The following is a 15,236-nucleotide window of genomic DNA, read 5'->3' on the forward strand; positions in this document are numbered from 1 at the left end:
CGCTTTGCTTCCTAAAAAAAAAAGAAAAAAACTTTGGGGTGGCTAAGGTGAAAACCCGTAAAAGGCACTTTGAGACCAAAGAGGGCTTGAGTCGAAAACCCAGAAAAGGCGACTCAAGTACTGGGCAGGATTGGAACATCAGGATTTGAGCGGATCAAATTTTGATCGGGGGCATATGATTATCTGGCTTTACTTGAACCAATAAGAAAGGATATGCAACGTCTTGGAACATGGACAGAGTATTGCAGATCTCCTGAACACATGTCAAACTCAGAAGGGTCTTCGGAAAGTTTGTACAGAGAAACTCAAGCTACGATAACTGGGGCACCTAGTTCTTATGTGTATTCTTGAAAATACATTCTTTTATTTTCTTTCTTTCTTCTTTTCTTTTTGTGAAAATGCACATTCTCAATCCACTTCTTTGTTAACCTTCTTTCGCCATCTTTGATGTTTTATTCGAGTTATGATCAGAACTAGCTTTATTCTTATCCATTGTTATGATCTTTTTGCAAGCATGTTGCATAGGAATAATGATTAACGAACTAATAAAACTTTCAGGAAAGAAGTTTTGCACATTACTCTGGAAAATTTCTAAATAATATAGGGACCTGAAACATGACTATTGTTTAGAAAATACCAAGTTTAAAGGGTGAAATATCTAAGAAGGAAGAGTCTAAGTTAAAGACTATCCTTTCAGATTTTGTTGTCTAAACATTGATTGAACAAAATGACAAGCTGTTGTGTTACAAAGCTTAAATGAACAAGCAAGCAATGATCATCAGGCAATAGGAAGAGGTTACCTCGGAGAAAAGAGCCTTCACTTGCGCATAAGACTTTGGTACGACACCTTGAGAATGGTGTAGGAAACCAGAACGGTTCAGATCCTATATCCCCGAATTGTGATAAAAGAGGACAGAGGAAAAGCCACATATTTTACCCTTAGATTACTGTGAGAGAATGATGGTACAAATTTTGGCGTCCCAGTGGATATAACTTTGAGGTTTACAATGGGGACAGTCTGGCTAAATGTTTCTTCAGAAAAGTCAGTCAAGCCAGAAGGCGTTGAAGCACGTCAGTCACAAAGCCTTAGTAAACTTCGAGTAATGACAACCTAAGCGAGATCATTCTCGGAAAAATAAAATTCTACATTCATGCAAACACCATTCACATATGTCTAGTTAGGAGCATTTGTTTCATTTTGATCATGTCATCCTAATCATTAGGCATAATTAGGTTTATTATACAGGTCTTATCTCTCTGAGATTACAGTGGAGTAGACCGAAGAATTTCAGATCTTATCTCCTTGAAGTTACGTGGAGCAGATTGAAGCTAGAGATCTTATCTCTCTGAGATTACAGCGGAGTAGATTGAAGCTAGTAGTCCTATCTCTCTGAAGTTACAGTGGAGCGGATTAAAATAAAGGATCTTATCTCTCTGAAGTTACAGTAGAGTAGATCACATCAGATTGAAGCCAGAGATCTTATCTCTCTGAGGTTACAGTGGAGCAGATTGAAGCCAGAGATCTTATCTCTCTGAGATTACAGCGGAGTAGATTGAAGCTAGTAATCCTATCTCTCTGAAGTTACAGTGGAGCGGATTAAAATAAAGGATCTTATCTCTCTGAAGTTACAGTAGAGTAGATCACATCAGATTGAAGCCAGAGATCTTATCTCCCTGAGGTTACAGTGGAGCAGATTGAAGCTAGAGATCTTATCTCTCTGAAATTACAGCGGAGTAGATTGAAGCTAGTAATCCTATCTCTCTGAAGTTACAGTGGAGCGGATTAAAATAAAGGATCTTATCTCTCTGAAGTTACAGTAGAGTAGATCACATCAGATTGAAGCCAGAGATCTTATCTCCCTGAGATTACAGTGGAACAGACCGAAAAATTTCAGATCTTATCTCCCTGAGATTACAATAGAGCAGATTGAAGATAGTAATCTTATCTCCCTGAGATTACAGCGGAGTAGATTGAAGATAGTAATCCTATCTGCCTGAGATTACAGTAGAGTAGATCACATCAGATTGAAGCCAGAGATCTTATCTCCCTGATGTTGCAGTGGAACACACTGAAAACATAAATTTCGTTCCCTTGCGAAGAAGATTAAAGCTACAAATCAGATCTTCCTGAAGTACAGTAGAGTGGATCGAAGCAACAAGGCACAGTGGACGGAATGAGGCTACCTGAAGAAGAGAAGTGTCAAAAAAAGTCAAGACTCGGCAAGACCGGGCAAAATTGGCCCTTTTGATGTCTTTGCTCTATTCTCGTTACACGAAAATGAGCAAAGAGGGGCAGCTGTAAAAGTCCATTTTTGCCCGGGCCCATACCAACAAAATAACCCAAATAATAAAACCCAAAACCTAAAATCAACCTAGCCCAACATCCAAGCCCAATCCCAAAACCCTAGACTCCCACTTGCCTCTTCCCATTCTCCCATGTTGTCTGCCACCAGCACCACTCCCACTCTCCCATGCTGTCTGCCACCACCATGCCTTTTGCCGCACCTACAAACAAGCAAAGGAAAAGGACAAAAAATGGAGCAATAAACATTAACAGAATATTGTATTTTTGGCTATAAAAGCCACAAGCAAAATCGGACCAGGGGGGAAAAAAAAAGAGAAACAAAAAAAGGAGGGGGGACTTTTGTAACAAAAAAAAAGAAGATTCGGCTTTTGAAAAAATTGAAAGAAATAAAAAAAGGGGCTTTAGAAGGTGAAAAAAAAAGAGAAACAAAAAAAAGGAGGGGGACTTTGTAACAAAAAAAGAGAAGATTCGGCTTTTGAAAAAATTGAAAGAAATAAAAAAAGGGGCTTTAGAAGGTGAAAAAAAAAGAGAAACAAAAAAAGGAGGGGGGACTTTTGTAACAAAAAAAGAGAAGATTCGGCTTTTGAAAAAATTGAAAGAAATAAAAAAGGGGGCTTTAGAAGGTGATTCACCTTGTTTTTTTTTCGTTTTCTTTATTTTCGTTCTATTTCGGTTTTTCTATAGTATTTCTTTCTCTTTTTATTATCATTCAATCAACACACATATATATAAGATAAAAAAATAAAAGTAAAAAGGAGTTTACCTGTTTCCGGCGACGGTGGAAAGAGGAAGAACCGAAAAGTCTCTTTCGATTTTGGCCCTTTTCGCCGGGATTTCGGCTTTTCTAACCCCAGATCTGGACTCTATTCGTAAAAAGGAGAAAAAAGGGAGCTTTTTTTGGTTTTCCGGCCACCGCGAACGGCGGCGGCGTCGCCGGCGTCCGGCGTCCGGCGACCGGTGCGGTGGTCGATGGCCGGCAAAAGGGGCTCTTCCTCTCTTTTTACGGACACAAGAACAATAAAAACATAAACTTTGAATCGGAGAAGTAATTTTCGTTTCTTTATTTTTGTGTGTTTTTACATCTAGTTTGATTTATTTTATTTCTTTCTACTTACGAAAATAAAAACAAAAGAAATAAGGAGAGGAGAAACTCACCGGAGTTGGCCGTGACCGTGCCACCGGGGTTTTTCTTCCATCGTCGGCCGTCGGTCTTGGTGGCGTGGTGGCACTCAAGGTGTTAAGAAACCCAAGTGTTGGGTGTTTGAAAAAAATGGTGGTTTGAAAGAAGGCAGAGCCTTTTTCCTCTAGCAAATTCAAAAAGTGAAAGAATAAAAATATAAAACATTTTTGGTCTTTTTTTCAATCATGAACGGCACATTAGTGGGGAATCTTGCACATGCTTGTCCTTAATGGGTAATTTATGCATTTAGTCCCTCCATCTTGCGTTGAAATGCAATCAAACCTTTTATTTTTTTTCGATTTGGGCCGCGAGTTTTGTTTTTGTTTCAATCAGGTCCTTTGACCATGTATGGTCTTTTGCGCTGAAACGTTGCACTCTAGGACTAGGGAATATTTCTCTTTTCAGTCCTTCCCTTTTCGCGCGCCTCACATTTTAATCCTTTACTCTATTTCATTTTTGATTTCAGCCCTGAGATTTCGTTTCCGTTTTGATTTAGTCCTATTATTATTATTATTATTATTATTATTATTACCTATTTGTTTATATTTATTTTATTTAAATTTTCGGCACATATATACATATACATGCGTATATTTTTGTGATATACATACATTGTTTTTATAACATATATACTTATATAGTTTATATATTTTACAACTTATGTACATATCTATATATATATATATATTTTCATTTTCCTAAATATATACATATTTATATATAATCTTTATAGTTTAAAATATACTTTTTTTATAAATCCGTATATACACACATATTACTATTAATTTATATACATACATATCCTTTTATTTTATAAGTATATATATTTTTATATGCACGTACATACATATTTTTGTATATCTTAATTTACATAAATATATATATACATTTTCAATATATTTTTTAACATGTATCAAAATTAACGTATTTATTCGTATACATACGTATATTTTCATTATTTTTAAACTTTAATTTGTACATACATACTTTCTTTTATTTTTCAACATATATATATACTTACTTTTATGTGTATTTTATTATTTTCATATTCCATAGTTTTATACACCCATATATATGTACATATTTTTATATATACACATTTATCGTTTCTTTTATATATTAAAATATACTTTATACATTTTGTTAATTTATATATATATACATATTTTAGTTTATGTCTATATATATCTTTTTATATTTAATTGTATTTGTTACTTATTTATTTCATTTTCGTTATTATTTTGAATGAATGTTTTAATTTATTTGTTTATATATATTGTTATTTTATATGATTGTAGGTATGACTTCTATTTATTTTATATTGTTGCTATTGCTCGTATTATTTTTTATTTTTATGTGTATTATGATTTTACCACGTATAACAACAATGTAATTTGCTTTCACATTTTTTACTACGATTTTCGTGTTTTATTTTACTCGATATAACAAAATTTGTTTTAAAAATATTTCGTATTTAGATTCGAAAGGATCGTACTCTAACTTACTGGGTTTCGATTTTCATAATAAATCTAAATACACGAATCTTTTCAAACTCAAGTTTTTAAACGATCTCGGGAATTAAGAAAAGATCGTGCCCTAACTTACTGGGTCTGATTTATTTCTAAAACCAAGATAATAAAATATCTTTTAAATAAGCATTTTTCATCAGCGTATCGGGAATTTGAGACATTGTGTCCTAACTTACTGGATATGATTCTCTTTCTCGAATAACGTGAAATATCCCCTTTTTCCTAAAAATTTTCAACGTTTTAATACAAGGATCGTATTTTTAAAATTTTTCAAGGTTCTCAATTTTTGACATTAAGACATTAAGTAATCAACTAGGTACCAATTTTGGGCGTATCGAGGGTGCTAATCCTTCCTCGTGCGTAACCGACTCCCGAACCCGTTTTTCTGAATTTCGTGGACCAAACTTGTTGTTTTAATAAAATCAAACCGTTTATTAAAAACAACCCCTCTTCGAGGTGATCCAATCGCACCTCATAAAAAAAAAGGATTGGTGGCGACTCCCGTTTCTTTTTTTCAAAACCCAAGTCAACCCCATTTTTCATCCTAAAAAAATGGTGTCAACAATCCTCATAAACATTCATCAAATATGAAAGATATTTTGCCCATTCCAAAAAGAAAACCTTGAATAATACTTCTTCAATCTGTTTCATTCATTTATTTATTGGAAAACAACAAGAATAATGGCAGTGGATTTTCTTTTTAATTCTGCAAATGAGATTAATGTTTATCTCTTTTATTTATTTATTTTAAAATATCAATTAAGGGAAAATGACACATTTTTAACCTCACCAATAAAGTTAAATTAGAATTGCTCATGGTTTGAGTGACTCGAAAAATAAGAGGGTTAAGATAAAAATGTAAAGTCCGAAAAATGGGTTTGGATATAATTTAAACTCCATTTTCTATATGAATCGAGTCTTGAGAAAGACTCGGGTTCAGCTCAACTTGAATATATTATTTTATAAAAAATAATTATATTAATTATATATATTAAATAAATAATTATATATAGGGTGAGTATTTGGTTCATTAACATTATATTTTTTTTATTGTACAAGCAACTTTAAAAAATTGACAAATATCTCTTTTTTTAAACATTTGTTTTTTTAATAATTTACTATATCCCAATAAGACACTTATCAACCTCCTGAACTAGCTTGTGGAGTCTAAAAATTCCACTAGCAGCGTACCAAATATAAAATTAAATCACTAACCCAATAACAATCAAATTCATTACCCAAATTTTAAAAAAAAAACTTACCTAACTAAATAACTCAATCCAAAATATAAAATTTTAAAATTATATTTAATATGCTAAAACATTTATTATATTTATGGTAGTATTTTTTAATATAAATGTTTTTTAACATATTTTTAATGTGTTAGAAAACTTTTGTTTTAACGTTTTTAGTGCATTATATATTTTTTTTAAAATTATTTTAAATAAAAAAATTAATCTAAAAATATCTAATATGGACGGGCCGAGTCTGACCAAAGTTTACCTTTCTTAAATTGGGTTAGGCTTGGGTAAAAAAGTAAACACATTTTCAAACCGAGCTTAAAAAATTAGTTTAGATACATTGCATGGACCCAGCCCGACCCATGAACACATCTAAAATAAATGTTCAAATTAGGGCACAATCTTTTAAGAATTGTTCACATATGAGTTAAATATTTCAAAATCACCATATAATGGCCAAGCCTTTACGAAATTACTCAAATAAAGGCTCAATAAATTACTCAAAAAGGTTTTTTTTTTCAAATTCATATTTCAAGTTTTAAATTATATTTTCATTTTATTTTCAAGTAATATTTTATTAGTCGTCATATACTCTATTCTAAACATGTTAATATCCACTTAAATTTTACTACGAATTAAATTGAAGTAGGTGAAAAATCTCTTTTTTAAACCCGTTTGAAAATGTTTAGTAAAGGCACATAAAAATCAGACCGAAAAAACACACCGACCTGCTCTGCCCCACTGCGATCTCTAAAGACACAAACCAATTTTGTGATGACTCTGGTAGCTTTACTTTCAAACATCAACCTACTTTACCTTTGGTTACAATCCATTACACCTATCTATCATTACCCCTCCCAGCTTGCTATAAATACCATACCATGTCATGCCCTGTTCATCAATTTAGTTTTAAAAAACCCAAGCAACAATGGCCATCTCCAATACTCTTTTGGCTACCCTTCTTGTTTCTCTTTTGCTGTTACTTGGCTTTGTTGAGTCGTCGTCTGATCCAATGGTAAAAATCCCCATTTCTAACCAATGTTTTGTTCTTTTTTTCTCGTATACAACATATAAGATTTTTGGCTCATGTTCATGTTCATGTTTTTTTTTTCCAGGTGATCACCAACATGGTGGAACAGTCTTTCACCGACGACAAAATAGGTACATGAATTGTAATTATAAACGAGTTCATTCCACTTTGTTTTTAAATAAAATGTTGCTAAGTACTATTTGTTTGCTTAATTATGGTTTAGATTGTGACGAAGCTTGTAAGGAGAGGTGCAAGTTATCGTCCAGGCCGAACCTTTGTAAGAGAGCTTGCGGGACATGCTGCGACCGATGCAATTGCGTGCCGCCGGGCACCTCCGGTAACTATGATGTGTGCCCGTGCTACCGTGACATGACCACCCATGGCGGCAAACATAAATGCCCTTAGATATGATCCCCTTGGCTTAATTTCGACTCTAAAAAGTAAACTTATATGATAAGATTTTTGAAAATAAATTAGATATTGATTGCAATGTAAAATCATATGTATGGTTGTAGTTACTTTCTTTCGCTTTAATAATAGTGAAGATTCTTAAGTTTGGAGCTTTACACAATATGTAGTAATTCACTAATTAATACATTTTGAATTTTATTCTCGAATACATTTTCGATCTATACTAGTTTATGAATTTGATAATTTTTTTCAAGGTTAACCTATGTAATGATATGATATTTTAAAATTGTGCAACATCATTTACAAATTATACTTTTTTTTATAATAAAAAAAATAGGTGACATGATACACTCTTATAATACCACATCATAATATAAGCCAAAATTTGAAAAAAAAAATGTCAAACTCAATTTATTGTGAAAAAAAAATTAAAAATCAAATTGAAAAAATTACTAAAATCGAGAACTAAATATTATTTTATCCCGTTCTAAAATAAAAAAATGGGAACTCTTTCATATGTAACGAAAAATAAGCACCAACTAAACATAAACTGTGTAAAAATATCATGAACGCTCCAGTATTAGAAGTCAGATTATATTTTATCCCCTTCACTAAAAAATAAACAAATAAAACAAATTTTATATATGCGTATATGAGGCATGACAGCATGAGGTTATTTTGTTAAAAATTCCTTCTTTTAAAATTTGTCTATATGTTATTAAAAAACAAATTGATTATTTTGTTAAAAATTTAATGTATTTCTACCGTTAAAAATTAATTTCTATACATCAGCATAAAGTATACTAGACACGCCACATGTTATTGTTTAGTTATTTTGTTATTAACATTTGATCAGAAACTAATTTGCCCATTCTTTTAATAAAAAAGACAAAATACAATCTAACTCTTAATATAAGAATCTCCATAATACTTTTTACTGCTTATCGTAGAAGTTATTTATATTTTGATTTTTTTTAATCAATTCATAAACTTGCTAACAAAAACACTAGAATTAAATTAATTGAAATATAAAGAGTGATTTCTCTTATTATTCAGCACATAAAGTTACACTAAGTTATAAGATGATTCTATGGAGAATTAAAAGAACATTATTTTAAACATATATATATAAATAAATATTTAACATCGATAATACTTTTAACTTCAAATATATATCAACAATCCTTAAAAAAACTGTCCCACAGCTCTATTTTTGGTAGTCAATATTGTAGCAAAGGAAAACAGGAGTAAAGGGACACCATGTATTCAGTTTTCAAATTGCACACAAATTAATAATATCACACACAGAAAAAGAAAAGCAACAAATGGAGAAAATTCAACACAAATTGCACTAATCTCTGTTTCATGCAGAATCATCTTTACTCTAGCTTCTCCAGCTCTCCCATTCTCTCTATTATAGCCTGCAAAAATGCAACAACACGAACTTTCAGTGCTATAGTTTCGAAACCATCAAGCATTAGCATCCTGTCCTTATTTGCGTAAAATACATCTTACTGGGTAAAAGTACCATGGAGGCTCTTATGCAAGGAGCTAGATAGCCTTTTGCCCCCCTTCCTACTAACAAAATGGGCTAATTGATCATTGTACGATGGATCAAAGAGAAAACTGGTCCTGCTGTTAAAAATTCCATCCATTCTTATTGTTAGTTTTTGTACGTCAACATGAGGTACAAGTGACACTTCATGTGTAACTGTTTGGTTATTTTCTTAGCTACGCCAATTTTTAACAGTAGAAATGGATGAAAATTTTAACAGAAAGGATCACTTTGCCCTTTAATCTAACATACATGGACTAATTTGTTTATGTATTTAGCAGAGGGGGCAAAATGCATTCTAACTCCTAGTACAGGGGCTTCCACCCATCTCACTGCTATTGTTTTCAAAGAGTACACGACTGGTCGTTGTGGTATAATATGTGCACAAAAACCATGAAAGTTCCATGATGATGATAATAGAGAAGTAGATGACTGGAAAAGGAGAATGGTAACTGTAGAACCATTGGCATGATAATAGTTAAATGTGTACCTTTTTGCTTGTTTCTTGAAGCTCTCCAGCAAGAATGAATTCATCGAGTATCAGATAGACCTTCAAGAATTTCAAGGGAAACCGTAAATTTCATGGCAGATGATTCAACAATCCACATTAGTTCACACACTAACATTGATAATAAGCTCAAATTCATATCAACAGTCATTAATTGTTAACTTGGTGGACATGCTCAATAAACAAGATAACGCATGATTATTCCCATGAACGAACAAATAAAAGCAGACAACAAAGCAGAACTAGCTTTCACATGTACAAGAAAGAGACTGCAAAAAGAAAAAGCAAATTGAAAGTGGCAGCTTCATATGAATCACGAAGTAAATTTCGATCCAGCAAGTAACGATCACCCAAAAAGTCAACAATAACTATTGGATTAGTTACATACCTTGTGAAAATTGAAAACCAAGTCAAGCTCACAAACATTGCTGAAGAAATGATCCAATATCTCCACAAATAAATGGATGCATTCCAAGTATGCCAACTCGTTATCGGTTATGTCAACACACAAGGAGAAGAACAATCCGGCATACCGCCTGTAAATTACCTTATGCGTACGAAACTGCAACAAATATATATATATGCATACAATCAATCAAACATTCAGCAAGAGCATGCTTGATGGTCTAGATCTTTTGCCCACAGCGTTTGTATTAATGTTCTTATTAATTTCTTCTGGGTTTCTCTCTAAAATCAAGATTAATTAAAGAAATAAAGAAATAAAAACCTTTATTACTCCTAAAATTTTCCAAGGAAATCGAAAAAAGAACAAAAATTATTTACAAATTTTTCAAGGAGAAATGGGAAATTACCTACCTCAACGAAATTGGTAAATTTTGGATCTCTATTAACCACCAATCGATGAACCTGTAAATGCATAATCAAGATACTCAAGAACCCTAACTAAGAAAATTACCCAAAATTAAAAGGTCAAGGGACAATGCAATACCTCGTATTCGACCTTGTGTTTCTCAGAATCTTCAAGGGGAACATAGTATTTGGCTAAACGAGTCTTGCCTTGCCTGTTTTGCAACAAAACGAATCGGATCTGCCATTATAAAACACAACAAAAACGATCAAAAAAATTCCCAGATTTTCTACTGCCAATAAAGAAAATTGTCAACTTCGAGGAAGCAAAATGAGTAAAGATTAAGTTCGTACCATTGTTGGAACCAAAGAATTTTAGGGTTTAATTGGCAAAAATAGCAAAAATCGAGCCTTTGGGTACCAAAAAGTGATAATTTTCAAAGTCTCTTTTCACAGATGGCTGAATGCTCAGAAGGATTTGAAAGTTTACAAGATGACAAGAAGACACTAGCGTGTACTAACACACACGGGTAGACTCGTGTGATGGCGTTTCTTAACCGTTGATCTGTTGAATTACTTCTACATCACTTGGATTTTAAATTTTCTTTTATTCGGATAATTTTCGATTCCGACTATTTTAGGATAGGTTAACTTTTTAAGTCATTTTAGATTCCAGGTTTATTTATTGTATTTTTGAATTTGAGTCATTTCGACAATTTTCTTTCAAATTTGACTTTAAAGTATAAGTTATTTCGTACTCAAATTATTTTAGATTTATCATTTTTAAGTTTGAAGTGTTGACATTTTATGATAGAATCTAACTAGATCAAGTTAGAATTATAATTAATCAAGTCGGATTCTTGAGTTCGGATAAGAATTACCATGACTAGTTACTTATGGCATGTTTGATCAACCTGCTAGATAATTCAAACAATATATGGTAAATTTCATGTTTAATCACTTAAATTATGTTTTTGCCATCAAACTTTAAGAACGATGATATATTTATTAACATTATTCATATGATCATTTATCGACGAAAATCTAATGTGACCAAAATATTATCGTGAAAGACTAAAACTTTAAATACATTGATTAAAAATATATTGCATTTATTAAATTACATGTGGCGTAATTTTAAGGCATGTGTAAAAGAAATTAACCCCTCCTGTATAATTGTTTTCATCTTCATCTCATTATAGATTATTATCGTATGTTTTTTTTAAACAATGCCTACAACTACCCATAATCCCAACGCATATCTTTCTGCAAGTAAACTAAAATTACGTGGTAGAATTGTAAAATAACAAAAATGGTGAAAGGTGATAGAGATGAATAAATTCATTGATTCCACAATTATTGGCTTTACTAATACACAATACAAAATCTGGATTTAAAATCTGACTTGCATATAGTTTTACACTCTATTCTAACAAAATTGCAATTACTCCCCAGTTTCTTTTTTTTTTTTCTAGAAAGAGATAAAATACAAAAGCAATAATTTTCCTTTCGGAAACTATGAGGTTGATTTACCTAAAGATTTCGACCATACTTGGAGTTTGTAGCGGCCAAGAGAGCAGCCCCAATCCCGGATCCGTCCTTGGAGTGCTCTATCACAATGTTTTGGGATGTTTCCGGTCCAAGAAGCTCGGCTACAGCCTCTTTTAAGTACCTTCTATACTGAGGGTACCGCTCATACAAGCCTCCGTCCATTGCCACTACCGTTCGTTTTCCGAAGATGGCATCTTTTGTATCTTTCTCTATCTTTTGAAGAATCCCCACTATCCCCGCACCAGCTAATCGTGCAGCTCGCTTCACGACTGTGTCGCATACCTCTAGAACAATCTTCCTTGAACTTAGGTTGGACTCGACCTGTTTTGCAACATCAGAGAAGATGTTTCGTCATATGATTGAAATATACAGGATTTGTTTACATAGAAACTGAAGTTCAAGAGGGTAGAGTAATGATGAAAAAGTTTTACCCCGGCTACGTTGTATAGGACTGATCCAACGGTGTGCAGATCTTCTGTGCCGTCTTGCTGCATTGTAGATAAATCCGGGGTTCTACAACAATTCGGTATTGTCGGGTTTCGGAAAAGATATGAACTTTAAAGTTTAGCCAAACACAATGAATTTAAAACCTAATTGAAGTGAATTGCACAGCAAGAAACCGAGATGAAGTTTTGAATTACCCGAGTACAAAAGGCATGGACAGTTTTTCTGGCATGGATTTCCCAAACAGAGAACCTTCTTCAGCCATATGCAGCAGAGCTCTTCGTGCAATTTCACCGAGGTACATTCCAGAGATTGTCTTCTCAAATATCTACAACATACAAACAATAGTTCATACATCGGAATAGGTTAAAAATAGAACAATAACATGACATTAAAACTTGAGTTTGCCTGCTCTCCAGGATTGATACTAGCAGCATCCATATCTCTATCGAACACTGTTAAAGGAAGGCCTTTTGAGAATGCTCCCCACTCAAGGTTCACAATCTGTAAACAATCGAAATATCCATAAGACTCGAAAGCAACTAAGATTCTCAAATAAGAACATACAAGAGACGAGTTTCACTCACTGTTCTTCCGGAAGGGGAAAACTCGCCTTGAAATTTAGGAATGCAATCCATCCGTTCCACATAGCAAGCATTCGTTCCGGTACCCAAAATAACAGCAACCATAACATCATCATCCCAATATCGAGCTCCAGCCAAAGTAGCTACCGTATCATTCACCTACGAACCCTAAATCAAATTAGAAACAGCTTCCGACATTGATAATACAAAGAATTTTAAACACATACCAAGGCAGACACTCTCATATCTATCCCTTTCCGATCCATAGCTTCATTCAGACAAGCAACGACATCTTTTCCAGCCTGCATACAGATTTTAAACACGGCAATGAACGTCAAAGGCAATGTACTTATCTTTGAGGAAGGTGTGACGGGCTCAGGATGTACTTAGGCTCTTATAAGACAAACGTGAGCTAGACAATGCCGGAGCATATGTTCTGAATAAAGGAAGACCCTTAGCTCACGATTTTCTTACCAGAGTCAAAGAAAATCCTGGTTTATCTCATCTTCCTCGAGGATCATTCAACAAAGAACAACACATCATCAACAAACAACATAATGTAAGCCCCAAAAAACCCAAAATTGATAATACAAACCGTTCCAGAGACAGCAAAACCTTTGGTCCACTTAATCAATATCCCAGAATCAATGGATGTTTGCTTCACTGGGAATGAAAAAGTGAACCCAATTTCACCTTTTTTTCCAGGAAAGTTTCCATCTTTATGAGCAAAATTTGCCAAAGCTGAAGCAATAAAATCAAACAGCTCCTACAACATCATAAACATTTATTACAAGAGATTCAATTCATGTTCTTAAAGAAACAGAACAAAAACAATAGCAGCAAACCTCAGATGTAGCAGACATGAGTTCTTGTGGGATTGAAACTTGGTCGGATTCAATGGCGATCACACGCTTATCTTTCCCACCTAATTCAACCCTCAAAACACGAAAATTTGTTCCTCCCAGATCCAAAGCGTAAAACAATCCTTTTTCATCCCTATTTCAAAACAACAACATAAATCTCCATTTTTTAAGCTTAAATAAAACCAAAGTTTCAAACTCTTTTTTACGTACCCAGTAGGCAAACTATCGACGTAGCTGAGGATCATCTTGAGATCGCTGCCGCCATCAACGGCAAGGCCTGCACGGATATCATCAGACATGGAGGCGGCCACGTTGCGAAGGACCGGCAAAGGAGTGGCGCAGTCTTGCTGTAGCTTGGTTAACATGGGAGCCGCAGCCATTGAAACGGAGCCAGATCGGACGGACATCTTGAACCGAGATACCCCGTTCGTGGATCGCCTGGTACGGAACGATCCAGTGGCTGACGGTGTTGCAGTTGCTATTGCAGTGACCGACATTGCGGTTAACGATTCAGCTCGAAATAACAGGAGAAAGAAAAAGTACAGTAAAAGTTATTTTCCTTTGTATTTCCAACAAAGTTTTTTTCCTTTTTCCTTTTTCCTTTTATATATATTTATATATATATTGTGAGGTTGAGAATGAAGAAGGAAGTGTTGGCTCCCACTTAAAATCATTGATGGGAAAGCTTGCACAGTTTGGTCTTTGGATGTATGAAGCTTTTTGAGTTTAATTTGGAGGGTTTTATTAATGATAATGATTAACGGTGTTATTAAATTAGAGCTTTAAGGGCTAAAAGTGATGTCTAGAATAAAAGTTGAGGGATGAAATCTTATGTTTAGTATAATAGAGGGACTAAAAGTAGAATTTGAGCAAGAAGTAAAACGAACAACCTAACGGTATCTTTACCTCCCAGGTGGATAGTTAGGTTTTGTTTTAAATAGAAAGAAAAAGGGGGTTTGGGGCGGACAAGTCGATGTTGACATTGCATCTATGCTTTGTTGGTGTTCGCTCCATCCTAATTTCAGGATGTTTTTCTATTTGTCCACTTTCTTGTGTTTCTCTCTCATCTCTTGTACTGCCAGATAGTGATTGAATTTCATGTAGAAATGGCTCTTTCATGTTAATGGGATTGTCTTCTATTGAGTAAGTTTAATCACCCTATCTAATTTCCGAAAATTTTTAAAGGTTATTCGTTTAAAGTTAGTGAATTCTTTAATAAGTTGATATT

The 15,236-nt window shown here is 33.6% G+C and overlaps 4 protein-coding genes across 5 annotated transcripts; 1 reads left to right on the forward strand and 3 right to left on the reverse strand.

The window, feature by feature from the left end:
* Positions 1 to 2,278: 2,278 nt before the first annotated feature.
* Positions 2,279 to 6,619, reverse strand: LOC107909438 (uncharacterized). Its single transcript, XM_041096395.1, has 3 exons — positions 6,595 to 6,619; positions 3,461 to 3,657; positions 2,279 to 2,505 (listed from the first exon to the last, which is right to left on the reverse strand). Exons 1-3 carry the CDS (start codon positions 6,617 to 6,619, stop codon positions 2,368 to 2,370), a joined length of 360 nt encoding a protein of 119 aa, XP_040952329.1. The 3' UTR covers positions 2,279 to 2,367.
* A 366-nt stretch (positions 6,620 to 6,985) lies between these two features.
* Positions 6,986 to 7,902, forward strand: LOC107940720 (gibberellin-regulated protein 11). Its single transcript, XM_016874164.2, has 3 exons — positions 6,986 to 7,270; positions 7,371 to 7,416; positions 7,509 to 7,902. Exons 1-3 carry the CDS (start codon positions 7,184 to 7,186, stop codon positions 7,688 to 7,690), a joined length of 315 nt encoding a protein of 104 aa, XP_016729653.1. The 5' UTR covers positions 6,986 to 7,183; the 3' UTR covers positions 7,691 to 7,902.
* Positions 7,903 to 8,849: 947 nt separating this feature from the next.
* LOC107940705 (AP-2 complex subunit sigma) lies at positions 8,850 to 11,128 on the reverse strand. 2 transcript variants are annotated; one of them, XM_016874147.2, is made up of 6 exons: positions 10,921 to 11,128; positions 10,709 to 10,807; positions 10,576 to 10,626; positions 10,148 to 10,321; positions 9,742 to 9,801; positions 8,850 to 9,117 (listed from the first exon to the last, which is right to left on the reverse strand). In XM_016874147.2, the coding sequence occupies exons 1-6, from the start codon at positions 10,921 to 10,923 to the stop codon at positions 9,076 to 9,078; spliced, it is 429 nt and encodes a 142-aa protein (XP_016729636.1). In that variant the 5' UTR covers positions 10,924 to 11,128; the 3' UTR covers positions 8,850 to 9,075. The 2 variants fall into 2 exon arrangements, with proteins under 2 accessions (XP_016729636.1, XP_016729637.1); XM_016874148.2 differs by lacking the exon at positions 8,850 to 9,117 and adding an exon at positions 9,189 to 9,331 and having other exon boundaries at positions 10,921 to 11,088.
* A 918-nt stretch (positions 11,129 to 12,046) lies between these two features.
* On the reverse strand, positions 12,047 to 14,643 carry LOC107940701 (hexokinase-2, chloroplastic). Its single transcript, XM_016874142.2, has 9 exons — positions 14,219 to 14,643; positions 13,991 to 14,141; positions 13,741 to 13,911; positions 13,373 to 13,447; positions 13,149 to 13,304; positions 12,970 to 13,065; positions 12,759 to 12,889; positions 12,549 to 12,630; positions 12,047 to 12,438 (listed from the first exon to the last, which is right to left on the reverse strand). The coding sequence occupies exons 1-9, from the start codon at positions 14,503 to 14,505 to the stop codon at positions 12,100 to 12,102; spliced, it is 1,488 nt and encodes a 495-aa protein (XP_016729631.1). The 5' UTR covers positions 14,506 to 14,643; the 3' UTR covers positions 12,047 to 12,099.
* Positions 14,644 to 15,236: the final 593 nt, after the last annotated feature.

This window comes from Gossypium hirsutum, chromosome D06 (genome assembly GCF_007990345.1).
Source record: "Gossypium hirsutum isolate 1008001.06 chromosome D06, Gossypium_hirsutum_v2.1, whole genome shotgun sequence".
Lineage (NCBI taxonomy): Eukaryota > Viridiplantae > Streptophyta > Magnoliopsida > Malvales > Malvaceae > Gossypium > Gossypium hirsutum.

Excerpts from the sequence above, each read along its gene's own strand:
- LOC107909438 (XM_041096395.1), bottom strand. The coding sequence starts at position 6,619 with ATGGGTCGGGCTGGGTCCATGCAAT. Across the intron at positions 3,658-6,594 it reads TCGGGCTGGGTCCATGCAAT|ACCAAAAATGTTTTATATTT; the intron begins GTATCTAAACTA and ends ATTGAAAAAAAG. Across the intron at positions 2,506-3,460 it reads CACGGTCACGGCCAACTCCG|GTGCGGCAAAAGGCATGGTG; the intron begins GTGAGTTTCTCC and ends GCTTGTTTGTAG.
- LOC107940720 (XM_016874164.2), top strand. The coding sequence starts at position 7,184 with ATGGCCATCTCCAATACTCTTTTGGCTACCCTTCTTGTTTCTCTTTTG. Across the intron at positions 7,271-7,370 it reads AGTCGTCGTCTGATCCAATG|GTGATCACCAACATGGTGGA; the intron begins GTAAAAATCCCC and ends TTTTTTTTCCAG. Across the intron at positions 7,417-7,508 it reads TTTCACCGACGACAAAATAG|ATTGTGACGAAGCTTGTAAG; the intron begins GTACATGAATTG and ends ATTATGGTTTAG.
- LOC107940705 (XM_016874147.2), bottom strand. Across the intron at positions 10,322-10,575 it reads AATTTACCAATTTCGTTGAG|TTTCGTACGCATAAGGTAAT; the intron begins GTAGGTAATTTC and ends TATTTGTTGCAG. Across the intron at positions 9,118-9,741 it reads TTCAAGAAACAAGCAAAAAG|GCTATAATAGAGAGAATGGG; the intron begins GTACACATTTAA and ends GCATTTTTGCAG.
- LOC107940701 (XM_016874142.2), bottom strand. The coding sequence starts at position 14,505 with ATGTCGGTCACTGCAATAGCAACTGCAACACCGTCAGCCACTGGATCG. Across the intron at positions 13,066-13,148 it reads TTTCCCCTTCCGGAAGAACA|ATTGTGAACCTTGAGTGGGG; the intron begins GTGAGTGAAACT and ends GATTGTTTACAG. Across the intron at positions 12,631-12,758 it reads TCCATGCCTTTTGTACTCGG|AACCCCGGATTTATCTACAA; the intron begins GTAATTCAAAAC and ends GAATTGTTGTAG.